Below are 19,887 nucleotides of genomic sequence, written 5' to 3'. Positions count from 1 at the left end.
GTGTTATTTTATCTACAGTATACAGTATATACAAAAGTATGTGGACACCCCTTCAAATGAGTGGATTCGGCTATTTCAGCCACACCTGTTGCTGACAGGTGTATACAATAGAGTACACAGCCATGCAATCTCCAGAGACAAACATTGGCAGTAGAATGGGCTTACTTAAGAGCTCAGTGACTTTCAATGTGGCACCGTCATATTAAGAGCTCAGTGACTTTCAATGTGGCACCGTCATAGGATGGGGAACAGTATGGGGAAGGCCCTTTCCTGTTTCAGCACGATAATGCCCCTTTGCACAAAGCAAGGTCCATACAGAAATGGTTTGTCGAGATCGGTGTGGAAGAACTTGACTGGCCTACACAGAGCCCTGACCTCAACCCCATCGAACACATTTGGGATGAATTGGAACGTCGACTGCGAGCCAGGCCTAATCACCCAACATCAGTGCCCGACCTCACTAATGCTCTTGTGGCTGAATGGAAGCAAGTCCCCCGCAGCAATGTTCCAGCATCTAGTGGAAAGCCTTCCCAGAAGAATGGAGGCTGTTATAGCAGCAAAGGGGGGACCAACTCCATAATAATGCACATGATTTTGGAATGAGATGCTCAACGAGCACATGTCCACATACTTTTGGTCATGTAGTGTATTTTGGCCAGAGTAACAAGAAGCTCAGACTCTACTGCAATAAAATGCATAAAACATGTAGGCATCCACTTACACACACACACACACACACACACACACACACACACACACACACACACACACACACACACACACACACACACACACACACACACACACACACACACACACACACACACACACACACACACACACACACACACACACAAGCAAACTGATGCCCTGACAGAAATGGTGGTTAGGGAATTGCTTTTTCACATAGGCCTGAGATGCAGTAACAAGGTTAAGAAATTATTATTAAGGGCCTGTCTGTGTTGGTGTTTGTTAAATAGATAAAGCCATTAGCCATTACCCGGGAGCCTTGACTTCAAACAAAAATATGTTGATATTTGCATTATTGACCAAACAAATCTAGTGCTGTATTTTTCACATATTTTCAATTTCACCAGCTACAACTGTTGTTCATGTCGTTCCTGTTTATGTATGCTGAGCTTCTGTTGAGCGCCATAGATGTCAGGACAGTGGCGCAGCCGGCGTGTCTTTTTGCATTTTAAACAGTGTCTTAAGCCTGACATTCTCGAACTCCATTTGACCTCATGAGAATTGTTTTGTAGGGCTCTGTTGAAAACAGAAAGCACAGTAGAATGCTCCTACTGTTCTCCCGTTCGCTCACTGTGCTGTGATCCTGGTAAAAGGCCCTCAATCTGGACACAAATGTTGCCTGGGAGGAATCATACTGGTTTATGTAGAACATAGTTTTACTTCCTGTTAGCTTTCTTAGCCAGCTAGTATCTTATTATTCATCCAAGACAGGAAGTTACAGTTTTCTGTATCCTATGTGTAAAACAGTATATCGTATCTGTTATGTAGCTGATCTTTATTCTGACGCTATATCCACCCACTAGGTGAGCAGCACCCCAGCGTGTATCCGAGCACTGACCAAGATGATGTACTGCCCATACTGCCAAGCCATGCCCTCCGTGAAGCCCTGTAACAACTACTGTCTGAACGTCATGAAGGGCTGCCTCGCCAACCAGGCCGATCTGGACCCAGAATGGAACCAGTACATCGGTAAGACCCCTCCCTTTGCCTTTGTATAAAAAATGCATGCTGTGTTGAATTGTTGGTCGGTGTTTTTCATTTTATGGTGAGATGTCATTCATGTTTTATTTGTCTGTGTTTAGTCCCGTGGACACAACTTGGGCACTGTGATAAGAAGGTACATTTCCGTTTTACTGTTTGAATCTTCATTTTTTCTTTGACAATTTATACTGGATGAAAACGCCATAACTCATTGGCTGGTGGGCTCATGCTGTGTTAAATGGGGACTTGCAGTGGGATAGTAGCACACTGTGGGAAACGCTGAGCTTTGTGGAAAGCAGTTCAACAGGAGCTCGTTTAACTTGGGGAGATTACAAACATGAATATAACATGGCAGTTATTTTTTTAATAGACTGCCTAATTCAGTTTGGAGCTTTCATTTAGAAATGCCAAGACTGCTGAAGTGAACTAAAGCTGAGCAGGCTAGCTGCGATCTGCACTTTAGAGACACATGACAAGCATGCTGCTGTCAGAAACAAGCAGCTGAAATGGGGCCACAGCTCTCTGGATAGTTGTTCCATGTCAGAACATCGGAGGCCCAATGTAAAGTACAGCGCATCGAGGTGTTGGTGGAGCAGTGTGACATCTGTCAGATTAATATTCAATGGTAGCATCAGGTTGACTATTAGAGCCTTGTTACCCAGGACTAAATGTAGAGCTGATGGTGTGTGTTTACTGTATATGCACTGTATGATTCGCTATTACAGAGCTTGGCCACTTCAATGGCTCTCTACTGTAGGCTACATCAGTCACTACAGTAAATGTCCAGTAGTACAAGATTTATACGATTTATCTAACAGTTTTATGTTTTATGTCCTTCTATTTGATAATTGGGTGGTACTGTGTTTTTTCTAGATGTCAACATTTCCGTACTTTCAATTGGAGAATTGTTCCAGGGGTGGAGATTAAATGTCACTTCATATATTTTGGCTCTCTGACATTTCATATTCATTATAGGCTGAAAGATTTTCAATTAGCTCAAGGTCCAACCGCACAGAGGATATCGATTGGGCTTTCACAGCCTACAATAGTGATTGCGTGTCTGCCAAATGTCCCCTGTGCTTCTCACTGTTCTTTAAGTAGTTGAGAGGAGGATAGACCCCGTGAAAATGAACTCCAACCTCTAATAACACGCCTTTTTTCTTTCACATGTGCCGGATGATCGTACATAGGCTTTGCTTTGCAGCGTAGGGCATTGGTGGTTTTTGCCGTGATGGTGAAATCCATTGAGTTTGCATACAAGCTCACAAACCAATATAGGATTATCATACTCTTGAACATGTCTTTTCATCCACGTATAGGGCTACATTATAGTAATATACTTTAACTCACATGAAAACCTTTAGCTATTCCAGTTGCTGTGAATAGAAAGGGAGAAGCTGGTGACTACAGGGCTTTAGAGTGAAATAAAACACAAAAGCCTGGGAGACTGACATGGAACTGGCACCAGAGCTTAAGTAAAGATATTCATCTTGATTCCAGTGGCATCTATCTAGCCCAACAGCGTATGTCTGCTCCGCTGACCAGAGAAGACGAGATACCGGAAAGGTGAAAAGCTAATTCAACCAAGGAGTGAGAAATCCTTTACAGCTGGAAGCTGAGCTCCCGATAGCAATGATTTTTCCCTCAGCACCTCCTCACTGCTAGAGCTCCACTAGCAGAAAATAACACTCTCTGACAGTGCATTGGAACTTCTGACAAAAGTTGGACAAAAAGGCAGCCATTCACATTACCCTCAGCCTAACCTTCATTTATCCTCAGTGTGAATGTGTGGGGGGCAGAGGAGGGACTCTGGTGCCACTGCCAAAAGCAGCCAAAACAGATGTTCATTCAGTGCAGCTGTGCTTCTGCTTCCATTCATTCAGTCTAGCTAGCGAAATATGGAATGCTCCTAAACATCCATCTCTTCTTATAATAGCTGTGTGCCAATGCGGGGCTTCCGTTTATGCATAGTCGAAGACAGGGGTGGAAATACGAGAGGCTGTATAAAGCTCCCATTATATTGGTGTGTCTGAATGTTCTTATTCCTCTCTGAAAGGGTTTCAATATGTTATTTATGAAAATAGAGTTGAAGCTTGGTACTATGTACTACGAGCGATGGAACTATTAGTATGTGCCACTACAAATCAGTTGAGTTCTGTGTGTTTTTGTATATTTTATTGTACATATAGCTATTATGTAGCCCATAGCCAGACCCCACTGCCAACCCAACCCAAATGATATACCCTTGCAGGAACTTGCTTTCAGTCATTTATTTTAGAAAATAAAATATGGTTTGTTTTATTTTATTTCTCTCTCAGGTGGTAAGACCAGCAAGTTTGTACTTTTTTTTCTTTCTCTTTTCTTGCCTTAGGCGGAAAGCAAATGGGCCAAGCAAATGAAATATGACTGAGGTATTTCACGTAGAACAAAATGTGAAATGTTCAGTGAATCTAGTAGAATTCATGGCTAAAATAAGCAGAACTTCATTTGATTATTTCATGCTAAAGGAAAAGGGCTGAATTACAGGAGTGGAAAGGTGCTGTACCTATAGAGATTGATTGCTCGTAGGAGGTCATGGCACTGTTGTCATACAGGTAAAATATCATGATACCAAAATATATGGCATAATATCAAAATCTGTAATATCAAAATATCAGTAGAGTAGACAAGTAAATTTTAATAACACATTTTCAGACTAAACCAAGGGTTAAATGGTATCAGATTAAACATTACAGCCTTGAAGATCATTTTCAGAGGTTTTATCTATGCATACCTGCCTGCACATCAAACATGAATCAGACAGTATAAAGGACCCATGTTTAAATATGCAAATCTGTCAGCTGAATTCAAGCAAAATGGGTTTTGTTTTCCCTCCTCAAGTATTCATGTAATTAAAATAGAAGGAATAAATCATGGATTATATTGGTTCCACTGACTAGCCAGTCTCTAATCCATTTGTTCCCATTGGAACCATTTGTTCTGACCTCTTGCTATTTTGCATGAAAAAACAACACAAGTGGCTCAGTCTATGAATTATGGAAACAGGTGGCCGACATCATCCTTTATTCAACCTGCGTTCTGCATTCATCCCTGCAACAGAATTATGGCATGCATGTGAATCAGATCACTCCAGGGTTTGTTTTGTTTTACAAAATGTATGTTCATCTTATATACAAGTAATAGAAAAGCAGTAGATGAATGTCATGTGAAGTACGATTAGATGAGAAGTCAGATGTTTTTTAATGGGATGAATCATCTGAAGCGTTGGGTAGGCTAACTGATGAACATCTGTCAGTTCACACCTGAACACTCATCACTGAACATACAGTATGCTGGATTCACCAACTCCTCCAGGGTTTTGTATTACATGATGCATTAGGCTTGAAATATGCATCGAATCTCAGTTTGTACGATGGCTGTTTATATTTACATGTCTTTGAGGTGCCTTTGAAGAGTTTTCATATTGGGAATCGTACTTTTTTTATTGAATGATGTTTTAAAATGTCATATATCTGAAACACTTTTTAAGAGGTTATGTATTTGGCTGTCCTAGAGAATTGATGTCTCGATCACCCTATGGCGTTTGAACATCCGTCACATGCTGTGGTGATATATGTGGCCCTCTCTAGTTTACACCCCACGTGTCATTATCATTTTTTGTGTTGACAGGTGAAAGAAAGCGATTTTCCTTCTTGCTTGACTACCGCAATGCACACAAGACTAGGCATACCCATTTGCTAATACTCTGGGACAATCCAAAGGTGTATTATACAATGGTATCACAGCTTTTTCTTCTATTATTTGGCTTCATTGCAATACTGACTAGTATCGTTCTCTCTGGAGGCCGTATGTCACCACAGTGTAAGTGATCTGCATTGATTTTATTTGCTCATTTCTTTTTAATTGCGTGATTTGTTTCACTGGGGTAACTGGAGACAGTCACAACCTCACAATTCATGAAAAACATTTCCTGTCCTTTGTGAAGATTTCCTCATTAATAAAATATAGAAGAGGAAGGAAAATAAATACTCCCAGCAACACACCACTAGAGGACTGCTTGTGGCTGAGAAGGAGACAACTGGGCCAAAAGTTTTCCTCTTCTGCAAGGGCACCGCACTAAAGGAAATGGAAATAGTGATCATATTGTTAATTAATTGTGTGTCCTTACATATGTTTAAACATGGATATAATGAGTTGCCACTTATGCCTCAACACCACAGCAGCTAATGAAGTCAGTCAGTAGGGACCTAACGCAACAGCGTTTTATTAAGCTATGTCCGTCTCTCTCTCTCATAGACATAGGAATCTAGGTGTGCACCAGTGACTTGCATGGGGTGCTGCTTATTATTTGTGATTATCATGCTTTTCTGTCTCCAAAAATAGGATATAATCACTTATACTTTGAGATGGAACTCTCTGACTGAAATACAAAAGCGGCAGATACATCATTCGAAGCGACATTTCATACTCCGTCTTGGATCTGCAGTACTAATGGATCATTATGATGGATGTAATTGGGTTTGTATCAGGTAGACACTGACATTTTATGACAAAAGAAGTGAGTTTGAAAAGACTAATAAAACATGTAGCATCCCTGTCTGGATTCTCTTTAGTGATAGTCTGCACAGCTTACCTCTCTTCGTTGCTCACTCTTTAGCTTGTGTAAGTCCTGACTTTATGCTTAGAAGAAATGCCGGAGTTGACCTGAAATTTGATCATGTATCTAATAATAAAAGTGAAGGTGCAATCAGGGGTAGTGTGGGTGTCAAAGAGAGAGAGAGAACCATGTATCTTCAGCAGTAGACCCAGGCCAGGTGCCATGAGGTCTCATTCTAGAGCTGGGATTTAGACAGCATCATGTAGGTGTAGAGACTCTTACCACCCACTCCTGAGGAAACCCAAGAATTCATTGAATATGAAGATTCATTTTGATAGCTCATCTGACTGTCAACATCAGTTTCCTTGCCCTGAAATTGTATTGCATCCCTTTGTGATGCGATGTAGCAACGGAACCGACCTAAAGTATAAAACCATCTATTCCGTTCCATTAGATTGTTTTAGTTTTCTTCTCTGCCTATAGCTAAATCAGTGAGGTCTGAACTCGCCCCTCCTGGTGATGCACGCAGACCTCTGAGCAGGAGCGATTTAGCATGGTCTCCCAGTGCTATTTCACCCCACCACTGGAATGGATAAATGGGTTTATAATGGTTGTTTGCTCTCGGACTAATCTTTGTGGCCACTTCCACCACACAGGGACACGGGGTTAAGCAAATACAAATAAGTAATCTTATATCCTTTGTGATATGTGACCACAGTTGATAGAATCCTGGAATCCATTAATGTCCCTAGCTGTGGGGAAAGGTGAGGGTTGGATAGTCAAAGCTGTTAGAAGAAATTGCTTCTTTAATGAGCCCTGCCTTGCTAGAACACAAACCCAAACACATTAAGAATACATTCCTGATGTACTGTAGGTAGAGCCTGTGAAATAATGTCTTTACCTAATCTGTCGCCAGATTGAAGTCAGACATCGCAGCAAGAAAGCATTTGCTTTGTGTGTTTTATCGATGAAGTAAGGCAGCAGTGTGTGAAAACAGTGGTTGTGAACCTGTTACTCAGACATAATCATAATTCACCTGAATGGAATAACTTTTTCACCATAATTTTGAACAAGATTTGTAAAAGAGTTGCCGAATATAGAGAGAAATGGGTGTCATAATGCCTGCTGGAGTCATTGCGTCGTCACATCCATTCCTTTTCTGATTTCAGAGCGGTTCAGCAGGTGATACTTTGTCCAGATCATGTTTGGGTTTTGTGGTAATCATGTGTTACCAACTTCTCAAACATGTGGTTTTACGAGGAGAAAATTGATGTTGACTGGAAGCAAGGATTTCCTCTACATATTTGTGGACAAAATCGTTGAAACACCCCTGTCAGCCTGCATTAGAGATCATTGGACAGATGCTCGGTTCAAAGACAATCCCCATGACATCCCTCACCCCATTAGTAACGGGATCCGTTGGAGAACGCCTCACTATTGGGTTCTGCTGCAGAGTTTCATTAGGACTAGCTGCTCTGTACAATCACTGGTGCCCCTGAGAACGTAGGTTTTCTATAGCTAAAAATACATTCTTATTATGAGCTATTATACAGTTACAACTGATAATTACATGTAGGATATGAAGAAAAATCTGATTAACACTTGCATTTATCTTCCTGTTTAGTACGTAAATTCAGTATAGGTTGCTATTCTGTGTTGCTGAAGGCAATGAACACTCATGTAGGTTTAATAAGCAAGTGGAAATGCTAGATAATTGGCATAAACTATAAATGGATAGTTTCTGTCCAAACAGGATTCATGCCAGGACTCAAGTTTTTTGCTTTGAAGAACTACATCAGAATAGTGGTGCAGCTCAAAGGATATAATCAGTTTCTACCGATGTAATCGTTTCCTTCTATTTGTCTATTATCAGATAAAACACAATTGTCATAAATTATGCCTAATTGCTAGATACATTTTTAATCAAACCCCAGTGAATTTGATCCTACTTTACAGCGGCGCTATTTCAAAAGTTTCAATGGTATACTTTTAATGCACTTCAACAGTCTTTTGAACAGTGTGCAAGAGTTGTCTCTCCGATCCATATCCTCATGAGACTCATAGGATTACTGCTAGTCGCGAGGGGCCTTATTTTTGTCGTTCGACTGGGGAGGACGTCTTCTATGCAGATCGTTTTATCTGTCAATTAAATATTCATGAGGGTGTTTTAAAACGAGTCTATTTCCCCAGTGTTATCCCGAGATTAAAGGCAACCTGTGTCAGACCTCATCCAGTTGTAGACCTGAACATGATAGAAGTGCCGGTGGCGTCAGCGTTTGGGTTCACGCGATCAGATGTGCGCATTTAAATCTCCTCCAGACATACATTCAAACCAGCAATAACTACCTTCTTGCATGTTACATTTGATTTAACTATATTTGTATGCATTTCAAGTCAAATAGCCTGTCTGATCTATGAATCAGACAGAAAATCAAGTGTCTGTTGTTTTGTGTTTCTGCACAGCCAGAAAGAACAAAAGAACAAGTCTCCACAGAACATTGGTATCAGGAATGTGCTACTATCTGGTGTGGTGTGGCCATTTGAAAACTCTGTGAATGAATAGAGAGCTTTTAGGAAATAAATGGGTGTTTGGAAAGGCAATTACCATGTGCGCAAAGCTTTTATGGCTTGATAGAAAAAGATTTAACTCAGCCAATCTTGGAAGGTCTTTTTTTATGTGTATCATTGCTATGAATATTTCAAAAGAGCTGTGGATAGTCTCATCTGTTTCTCTCTGGTGTCTGTGTGTGTGTGTGTGCGTGCATGCGTACACGCACACCATGTGCATGCGCTCGTATGTGTGCTCAAGGACTTTTTTATCAGGACAAATTGTGACCAAGGAACAATATGCTTTCCCCTGCCCATTTTTTTCTACGGTGTCATATAACACCATTAGTTGGCTGAGTGAACCACAGATGAGCTATGCTTTACAGAATCCAAATTACATGAGAGCCATTTTTCATCTCAGGGATCTCTTCAGAGGTAAAGAGCCATACATGGGCCTTTTCACTTTCCTTATTTGTCCTTGTCTGCTGGAGCTTTTCTAGCAGATAGCCTCTATTTTAGGGGCAACAATTTCGATAGCTGAAAATAGGAGATTGTCTGAAGGACAGGGTTTTCCTTTTTGTGTGGTTGTATTACAATTTACTGTAATAGAGTGTTCAATTCAAATAAATGAACATGCCTCTAAAAAATTCTATGTTTATATTATTCAATTTCAGGAAAATACTGTCTTTCCTTTAGTGTGTTCATTTTGGAAGAAACTACTGTCACTAACAGCTCCCTCATCATCATTTTTGGCCTCCTGTCTCAAAATAGGACAAGATGGGCGCTATTTTCATGGCTGTGTGGTGATGATAACCAGATTTCATCCTGTTGGCCGGTGGCCTATCTCCATACTACAAAAGTGAAGCAGGGAGAGCTGAGCTTGGCACGCAGGAGCAGCAGCCCAGTCACAGTGGACCAGACTCTGTGCTCTCCTCATAAATGAGACTCATTAATTCTCCATGTAGGTAGAGAGCGCTACCGCGTTCCTCCTTCTCCTCAGAGACGCAGCACTGTGGCTAACTGCAATTTGACTGCCCTGTCCTGCCCTGCCCTGACTTGACCCAATCAGCATCACTGTCTTGGCTCCTTGCTAGCAGTACACACTACACCAGTCTCTCTCTCTCTCTTCACTCCTCTCTCTCTCTCTCTCTCTCTCTCTCTCTCTCTCTCTCTGTCTCTGTGTCTCTGTGTCTCTCTCTCTCTCTGTCTGTCTGTCTCTCTGTCTGTCTGTCTGTCTGTCTGTCTGTCTGTCTGTCTGTCTGTCTGTCTGTCTGTCTGTCTGTCTGTCTGTCTGTCTGTCTGTCTGTCTGTCTGTCTGTCTGTCTGTCTGTCTGTCTGTCTGTCTGTCTGTCTGTCTGTCTGTCTGTCTGTCTCTCTGTCTCTCTCTCTCTCTCTTTGGGGATTGTGTGGGATGAGGCGCTGCATCCTGTGCTCCCTGTGTTTGTAGTGCCCATCTGATAAACATATCTTAACTCCACATGGCTGGAAAAGATTGCCATCTTCCCTTGTGCTGCTGAAGGCAACTCCATTCACTCTCTGCATGGGAGATCTGTGGAGGAGCTCACCACTGGCTGCTCTGACCTGGATTGTCACTTTTTGAACATTTGAATTTGAGTGTGTGACCGTTATTTTTCTCTACATCATACCTGAGACCTGCTGCATGCATTCAGATTACATTTACATTATTAGCTTGGATACTGACATTGTTAGATTTAGCAATGTGTGTACGTTAAGCTTTGTTGACATACTTTCTTTGAATGTAACGTGTCATTGCCTTAAGACATCCGAATCCACATCCTATGAAAATATAAGGTGAACTTCATTTTGCTTGTGGATACTTCACAGACTGCAGCTAGGAAACCAAAAGAAACCTAGTTAGTCCCTGACCCCTGACCTTAGCCAGTGTGATGATGGATTTCTAACCCAGCATCACAGGCTATCTGCCGCCCAAGTGTAAACAAACACAAGTGCTCTTCAAAGGGCCGGCTTCAGACATAATTGGAAAGGAAATGGCACCAGAGATGACTGAGGTAACGTTGCCCAGCCAGCTCTTCTCCTTACCATTAGTAATAGCAGGTCCCCAAAGACCACTGTGGCCTCATTCTGCAAACATCTAAAGTAGTTATGGGAGACTGGGAATTTCACGATTAAATCCAGAGAAATCATCAAAGCTTCCCTTTTTACATAATTTTATACAAGTAAGCAATGATTTCCAAACCAGTAATTTCAATGTTTATGGAAAATAATGTGTCAACAAATTGTTCATCTTGTTATGATTACAGTCTATTGTAGTTCTGCCATTTGAGCATGGTAATCAACAAATGTTCTCAAAAACAGCTTATTGAATGATGAAGAGGAGACTGTGGCAGCAAGCCAAAGGATTTGTATTACAACACAAAGCCGCATCATAGAACCAATGTTTAATGTATTTTAACAACAAATGACCTGTGATGTTGGGAAGGTTACACACCTGGGAAAAACATCATGGTAATGCATATCAATTTATGACTTGTGGTCAATGGTTTTCCATGCCCTAAATTAAATGATTACTTTATTCAGTAGATAGGTAATGACAGAGTAATTATGACAGTGTGTGGGTGGTGAGGTCCTATCCTGGGAGGTCTACTGGCTGAGACTGCCTGGGCATGACTGAGAAGTTCTACAAGAGCCCTAGAGCAGTGTTACCCAGGCCTCGCTGTTCCTCTTTGGGGCTGCTAGCTGGCCAGGTCCCCATATGCCTGTGGATCTCCACTCCCACTCCAAACTGTCATTACACAGAGACAGACAGTCCCAGTCCCACATTAACATGGATATCCCCCCAAGATAGAGCACAGCAGCTCTGTTCCATGACAACAACAATTAGCCCATGGTTTTGTAAAGGGCAACTCCGGAGGGCTAAGACCGCAATGAGAATCAGGAAATGTTCTTATACAGTATAATTAATAAGAAAGACAGTGTGATACTGTATGTGTGGCAATACTTCTGAATTGGACATCATTGATCTCTTGGTTCAAGGATCATATGATATTATTACAATTCCAGACCAGTGTGGGGTGATTAATATGCTGTAAGTAAATGCGGTGTTGTGATAATCATATACAGTACAGACATTGCCGTATGGTTTTAGTCTACACAGTGATATTAATGAGGTGGTGACCTTATAGCATCCGTGCCCGGAGCGAAAGTAAATAAGGCCTCAATGTGCTTCGCTTTGAGAAATTCCATTAAATCAACGACTAATCATCACTGTTCTTTTCATTTCGTATAACTCCATTTATATTGAATCTATTGAGTTGATCTACATAGAAATTGAATATACCCCCAGAAGCATTCATGATACATAATTATGTATTGCTGTGATTGGATGCGGTAATTTATTTCAAGTGCCAAACACATACAGTATAACAATTTGTTATGATGAGACGCTGTAATGAGATGCTGCTTCTTCCTTAGACAAGTATGACAGTTAATGATGAATATTGACAAATAGCAAATTATAAAGGTGTTTTGCATGTTGCATAAATATACAAATACATTTTGCTGAAGTGATACATGAATTGTCTTAGTGATACCAAGGCAAAGCATTGAATACAAATGGAAGATAATCTGCTTTCTCTGGACACATAAGTCTTCCAACTCAAGCCTTTGGCAGTCATTGTGGCTAAATTCCTCTCTTTCTCTCTCTCTCTCGCACGCGTGCGTTCAATCTCTCGCTCTCACTCTCACTCTGTCTCTCTCTCGACAGATGCCATGTTGCTGGTGGCACAGAGGCTGGAGGGACCCTTCAACATCGAGTCTGTCATGGAACCCATTGATGTCAAGATTTCGGAGGCCATCATGAATATGCAAGATAACAGTGTCCAAGTCTCCTACAGGGTATGTCAACCAAATTAGTCAAACTTATTCCCAGAAGCCAACAAGGTGTCTTCCCAGAAAACCAAAACTGTTTCTGTGAAATTCCCGAACGCATTTGTTAGGAAAAAGTTCTCATAACCCAAAAACTGTCCGGTCGTGCTGATGACTGTATAAAAAATGTGTCTGATGTTGCAAGAATGTTCCAAGAACACATTTAATCTGTTCTTCAAAGAATTCCCAGAATGAGATACACTACCGTTCAAAAGTTTGGGGTCACTTAGAAATGTCCTTGTTTTTGAAAGAAAAGCACATTTTCTGTCCATTAAAATAACATCAAATTGATCAGAAATACAGTGTAGACATTGTTAATGTTGTAAATGACTATTGTAGCTGGAAACGACTGATTTTTTTAATGGAATATCTACATACTGTAGGTGTACAGAGGCTCGTTATAAGCAACCCTCACTCCTGTGTTCCAATGGCCCGTTGTGTTAGCTAATTCAAGTTTATCATTTTAAAAGGCTAATTGGTCATTAGAAAACCCTTTTGCAATTATGTTAGCACAGCTGAAAACTGTTGTCCTGATTTAAAGAAGCAATAAAACTGTCCTTCTTTAGACTAGTTGAGTATCTGGAGCATTAGCATTTGTGGGTTCGATTACAGGCTCAAAATGGCCAGGAACAAAGAACTTTCTCCTGAAACTAATCAGTCTATTCTTGTTCTGAGAAATGAAGGCTATTCCATGCGGGAAATTGTCAAGAAACTGAAGATCTCGTACAACGCTGTGTACTACTTAAAGGTTAAAGGTTACCAGAACATTTACATCATTAGGTTGTGTGAACAGTGGAACATTACAAGAGACACGTTACGAAAACACAAAATATGCTCAGTTGTGATGACATTCATACAATGTTTTAAGTTAGGTTGCATAGGACAATCCTATAATGTTGTGAGAAGAACACCTGTTCTAAGTTATTTAAAGGTTCCCACACCATTTAAAGTATGGGAGTTGTCTGGGTATTTTGCAATAATATTATTGTGATATTTGCATAGGTTGCACAGAACATTCCCACAATGTTGCACGATGTTCCACAATTTCCAAATAAGTCATTTTATATGACTTTCATAGCATATTTGTTTTAGGTTTAACATAATATTCCATTTCAATAACTCCCGGGTGGCGCAGTGGTCTAGGGCACTGCATCGCAGTGCTAGCTGCGCCACCAGAGTCTCTGGGTTCGCGCCCAGGCTCTGTCGCAGCCGGCCGCAACCGGGAGGTCCGTGGGGCGACGCACAATTGGCATAGCGTCGTCCGGGTTAGGGAGGGTTTGGCCGGTAGGGATATCCTTGTCTCAGTATGTAAAATGTAATAAAATGTATGCACTCTACTGTAAGTCGCTCTGGATAAGAGCGTCTGCTAAATGACTAAAATGTAAATGTAAATAACATTTAGAAAATGCAATATTTAAGTTTGACCTAATATTACCAAAACATTCTCAGCATGCAAATCTGTAGCTCCCTATAGCAGATTGGAACACATCCCCATGATGTTTCTCTGCAGATTTAATGGCAATTCTCATTTGAGGACTGTGTTGTAGGTGATATAGACATATGGCATTTTCATTTCATTCATAGGACATTTGAAGAGCATTTAATCATACAAACACCTACCGTATTTCTTACACTTCATATATTTTCAATCTGCACATGTGGAGTACTTGGAACCTGCAATACTTGGATCCCAAGCCAGGTCTTTTATTCTCTACGCCACCAGGGAAGCTTTCTTACATATTTTTTTCATTATATAACCTTGGCAGTATGGTCAATAATGAATTCCTGTCACGTTCCTGACCTGTTTTCTCTTGTTTTGTATGTGTTTATTGGTCAGGGCGTGAGTTTTGGGTGGGCAGTCTATGTTTTCTGTTTCTATGTTGGTTTTGGGTTGCCTGGTATGGCTCTCAATCAGAGGCAGGTGTTTGACGTTTCCTCTGATTGAGAGTCATATTAAGGTAGGTTGTTCTCACTGTTTGTTTGTGGGTGGTTGTCTCCTGTGTCTGTATGTATGTTCGTGCCACACGGGACTGTAGCGTTGGTTTGTAGTCTGTACCTGTTTCGTGCGTTCTTCGTGTATTAGTAGTTCTCATGTTTTAGGTCAGTCTACGTCGTTTTGTTGTTTTGTATTTTTTCAAGTGTTCTTCGTGTGTTTAGTTTCGTTTTGTAAATAAATTCATTATGTCATCCTACCTCGCTGCAAATTGGTCTTCCGATCCCTCTCTCCTCTCCTCGTCCGAGGAGGAGGAGGAATTAGAGTTCCGTTACAGAACCACCCACCAAATTACCAGGATCAAGCAGCGGGGAGAAGGGCAGCGACAGCAACCGCAGAGATCCCAGGATTCATGGACATGGGAGGAGATCCTGGACGGCAAAGGACCCTGGGCTCAGCCAGGGGAATATCGCCGTCCCAAGGCGGAGCTGGAGGCAGCGAAGGCAGAGAGGCGCTGGTATGAGGAGGCAGCGCGGCGACGCGGTTGGGAGCCCGAGAGTCAGACCCAAAAATTTCTTGGGGGGGGGCACACGAGGAGTGTGGCAAAGCCGGGTAGGATACCTGAGCCAACTCCCCGTGCTTACCGTGGAGTGAGAGGGCGTCGTACTGGTCAGACACCGTGTTATGCGGTAAAGCGCACGGTGTCCCCAGTACGCGTGCTTAGCCCAGTGCGGGCTATTCCACCTCGCCGCACTGGTAGGGCTAAGTTGGGCATCGAGCCGGATGTCATGAAGCCGGCCCAACGCATCTGGCCACCAGTGCGTCTCCTCGGGCCGGCATACATGGCACCAGCCTTACAGATGGTGTCCCCGGTTCGCCAGCATAGCCCAGTGCGGGCTATTCCACCTCGCCGCACTGGCAGGGCTACGGGCACCATTCAACCTGGTAGGGTTGGGCAGGCTCGGTGCTCAAGAGCACGTGTCCTCCTTCACGGTCCGGTATACCCGGTGCCACCTCCAAGTACCAGTCCACCGGTGGCAGCCCCCCGCACCAGGCTGTCTCTCCGGGTTCTCTCTCCAGCTGCTCCCACCTGTCCAGCGCTGTCAGAGCTTTCCTCCTCTCCAGCGCAGCCAGTGCCTATACCACGCACCAGGCTGTCTCTCCGTCTCCTCCCTACAGAACTGCCCGTCTGTCCCGAGCTGTCAGAGCTGGCCGTCTGCCCAGCGGCGCCTGAATTGCCCGTCTGCCCAACGCCGCATGAACTGCTCGTCTGGACTGAGCCGTCGTCCAGCCAGGACCAGCCAGAGCCGTCCAGCCAGGACCAGCCAGAGCCGTCCAGCCAGGACCAGCCAGAGCCGTCCAGCCAGGACCAGCCAGAGCCGTCCAGCCAGGACCAGCCAGAGCCGTCCAGCCAGGACCTGCCAGAGCCGTCCAGCCAGGACCTGCCAGAGCCGTCCAGCCAGGACCTGCCAGAGCCGTCCAGCCAGGACCTGCCAGAGCCGTCCAGCCAGGACCTGCCAGAGTCCCTCAGCCCGGAGCTGCCGTCCCTCAGCCCGGAGCTGCCGTCCCTCAGCCCGGAGCTGCCGTCCCTCAGCCCGGAGCTGCCGTCCCTCAACCCGGTGCTGCCCCTTATCCCGGTGCTGCCCCTTATCCCGATGCTGCCCCTTCATTTAGGTGGGTTTAGTTGGAGGGTGGTCATTGGGAGGGGGATACAGAAGCGGGGAGTGACTATGGTGGTGTGGGGACAGCGTCCGGAGCCTGAGCCACCACCGTGGTCAGATGCCCACCCAGACCCTCCCCTAGACTTTGTGCTGGTGCGCCCGGAGTTCGCACCTTAAGGGGGGGGTTATGTCACGTTCCTGACCTGTTTTCTCTTGTTTTGTATGTGTTTATTGGTCAGGGCGTGAGTTTTGGGTGGGCAGTCTATGTTTTCTGTTTCTATGTTGGTTTTGGGTTGCCTGGTATGGCTCTCAATCAGAGGCAGGTGTTTGACGTTTCCTCTGATTGAGAGTCATATTAAGGTAGGTTGTTCTCACTGTTTGTTTGTGGGTGGTTGTCTCCTGTGTCTGTATGTATGTTCGTGCCACACGGGACTGTAGCGTTGGTTTGTAGTCTGTACCTGTTTCGTGCGTTCTTCGTGTATTAGTAGTTCTCATGTTTTAGGTCAGTCTACGTCGTTTTGTTGTTTTGTATTTTTTCAAGTGTTCTTCGTGTGTTTAGTTTCGTTTTGTAAATAAATTCATTATGTCATCCTACCTCGCTGCAAATTGGTCTTCCGATCCCTCTCTCCTCTCCTCGTCCGAGGAGGAGGAGGAATTAGAGTTCCGTTACAATTCCATGCTTCCTGTTTAGCCTTCTTAGACATAACTAACCCAGGGAAGTACTGGTAACTGGGTTATTCACCATCACTTCTGCCATCCTCTGGGTCACTATTTACAAGACTATGAGTGCTGATCTAGGATCAGTTTTGCTTTTCAGATCATGAAAAATAAGACAGGGGGGTCATATCAGGCGTCTCAAAGTAGGAATTATAACGGGTGCGTTTTTTAAAAGTTTAACAGTACATTTTTAGACAATATTTGATTCATTACAGTTAGTCTAAATTCTGCATTTCTGACTGGATTGCCCAAAAGTTATCATTAGGTTTCCAGGTAATGTAATAACACAATGTACCAGTAATGCAAACATCAGGTGAATGTTTTATACAAACATTGTGTAATCATCAGCACGACTGGACAGTCTTTATGTTATGAGAACATTTGCCATAACTTAACAAATGTTCTGGGCACTTTCACAGACCCAATTTTGGTTTGCATAATTGGTACATTGTCTTATTACTGCTCCCGAGTGGCACAGCAGTCTAAGGCACTGCATCTCAGTGCAAGAGGTGTCACTATAGTACCTGGTTCGAATCCAGGCTGTATCACATCTGGCCGTGATTGGGAGTCCCATAGGGTGGCACACAATTGGCCCAGCGTCGTCCGGGTTTGGCCAGTGTAGGCTGTCATTGTAAATAAGAATTTGTTCTTAACTGACTTGCCTAGTTAAATAAAGGTTAAATACATGTTTTTTTTTATAAATGTATTACATTACCGGGAAACTTAATGAGAACTTCAAATCATCAAATCAAATCAAGTTTTATTGGTCACGTACACATATTTAGCAGATGTAATTGTGGGTGAAGCGAAATGCTTGTGTTCCTAACTCCAACAGTGCAGTAGTATCTAAAGTAAAAGATTGGAATTAAGCAATGTTTTGAGCAATGTTGGAGTGGCATTGACTAAAATACAGTAGAATAGAATACAGTATATACATACGAGATGAGTAAAGCAGTATGTAAACATTATTTAAACATTATTAAAGTGACTAGTGTTCCATTATTAAAGTGGCCAGTGATTCCAAATCTATGTATATAGGGCAGCAGCCTCTAAGGTGCAGGGTTGCGTAACTGGGTGGAGGCATGGCTAGTGATGGCTATTTAACAGTATGATGGCCTTAAGATGATTGATGATTGATGATTGAGTTGGAGGCATGCATGGCCACGCAGTCATGGGTGAACAGGGTGTACAGGAGGGGGCTGAGCACGCACCCTTGTGGGGCACCTGTGTTGAAGATCAGCAAAGTGGAGGTGTTGTTTCCTACCTTCACCACCTTGGGGCGGCTCCTCCAGGACCCAGTTGCACAGGGCGGGGTTCAGACCCAGGGCCCCGAGCTTAATGATGAGCTTGGTGGGTACTACGGTGCTGAATGATGAGCTATAGTCAATGAACAGCATTCTTACATAGGTATTCCTCTTGTCTAGATGGGATAGGGCAGTGTGTAGTGTGATACCGATTGCATCGTCTGTGGCTTTATTGGGGTGGTAAGCAAATTGAAATGGATCTAGGGTGTCAGGTAAGGTAAGGGAGAGGTGATATGATCCTTAACTAGGCTCTCAAAGCACTGATACGGGGCGATAATAATTTAGTTCAGTTACCTTTGCTTTCTTGGGTACAGGCACAATGGTGGACATCTTGAAGCAAGTGGGGACAGCAGAATGGGATAGGGAGAGATTGAATATGTCCATAAACACTCCAGCCAGCTGGTCTGCGCATGCTCTGAGGATGCGTCTAGGGATGTCGTCTGAGCCGGTAGCCTTGCGAGGGTTAACACGTTTAAATGTCTTACTCACGTTGGCCATGGAGAACGAGAGCCCACAGTCCTTGCTAGCAGGCCGAAGAAGGTGTTTAGTTTGTCAGGAAGCAAGACGCCGGTGCCCGGGACGTGGCTGGTTTTTCCTTTGTAGTCCGTGATTGTCTGTAGTTCCTGCCACATACGTCTTGTGTCTGTGCCGTTGAATTGCGACTCCACTTTGTCTCTATACTGACGTTTCGCCTGTTTGATTGCCTTACGGAGGGAATAACTACACTGTTTGCATTCGACCATATTCCCAGTCACCTTGCCATGGTTGCGGTGGTTCGCGCTTCCAGTTTTGCGCGAATGCTGCCATCTATCCACAGTTTCTGGTTTGGGTAGGTTTTATTAGCCACAGTGGGTAGAACATCTCCTATACACTTCCTGATGAACTCAGTCATATCCCTGTATTCGTCCATTTTATTCTCAGAAGCTACCCGGAACCTATCCCAGTCTGCGTGATCAAAACAATCATGGAACATGGATTGCGATTGGTCAGTCCAGCGTTGAATAGACCTTAGCACTGCAAATGGAATCATGATCAGATTTGTCAGAGGGAGGGCAGGGGGAGGGCCTTAGACTTTTAGAAAAGTTGAGTAGCAGTGGTCCAATGTTTTACCAGCGCAAGTATTACAGTCAATGTGATGGTAGAACTTCGGTCGTGTTTTCTTCAAATTTGCTTTGTTAAAATCCCCAGTTACAATAAATGCGGCCTCGGGATATGTGGTTTCCAGTTTGCATAAAGTCCAGTGTAGTTATTTGAGGTCCTTCGTCGTATCGGCTTGAGGGGGAATATACACGGCTGTGACTATAACCAAAGGTAATTATCTTTGGAGGTAATACCGTTGGCATTTGATTGTGAGTTATTCTCGGTCGGGTGAACAAAAGGACTTGAGTTTCTGTATGTATCACAATCACTCCATGAGTGTTTAATCATGAAACATACACCCCCGCCTTTCTTCTTCCTGGAGAGTTCTCTAATCCTGTCTGCGCTATGTAC

At 43.3% G+C, this 19,887-nt stretch overlaps 1 protein-coding gene across 1 annotated transcript in view; it reads left to right on the top strand.

The window, feature by feature from the left end:
• LOC120057792 (glypican-6-like) overlaps positions 1–19,887 on the top strand; it is a 115,182-nt gene that overhangs the window by 66,157 nt on the left and 29,138 nt on the right. The window contains exons 4-5 of the mRNA XM_039006257.1: positions 1,554–1,719; positions 12,621–12,751. Coding sequence (XP_038862185.1) covers positions 1,554–1,719; positions 12,621–12,751 — 297 coding nt within the window. The remainder of the gene's footprint in view (positions 1–1,553; positions 1,720–12,620; positions 12,752–19,887) is intronic.

This window comes from Salvelinus namaycush, chromosome 13, assembly GCF_016432855.1.
Source record: "Salvelinus namaycush isolate Seneca chromosome 13, SaNama_1.0, whole genome shotgun sequence".
Classification (NCBI taxonomy): Eukaryota; Metazoa; Chordata; class Actinopteri; order Salmoniformes; family Salmonidae; genus Salvelinus; species Salvelinus namaycush.
Note: the sequence above shows the minus strand (reverse complement) of the source record. Positions and strands in the feature narration are given on the sequence as shown.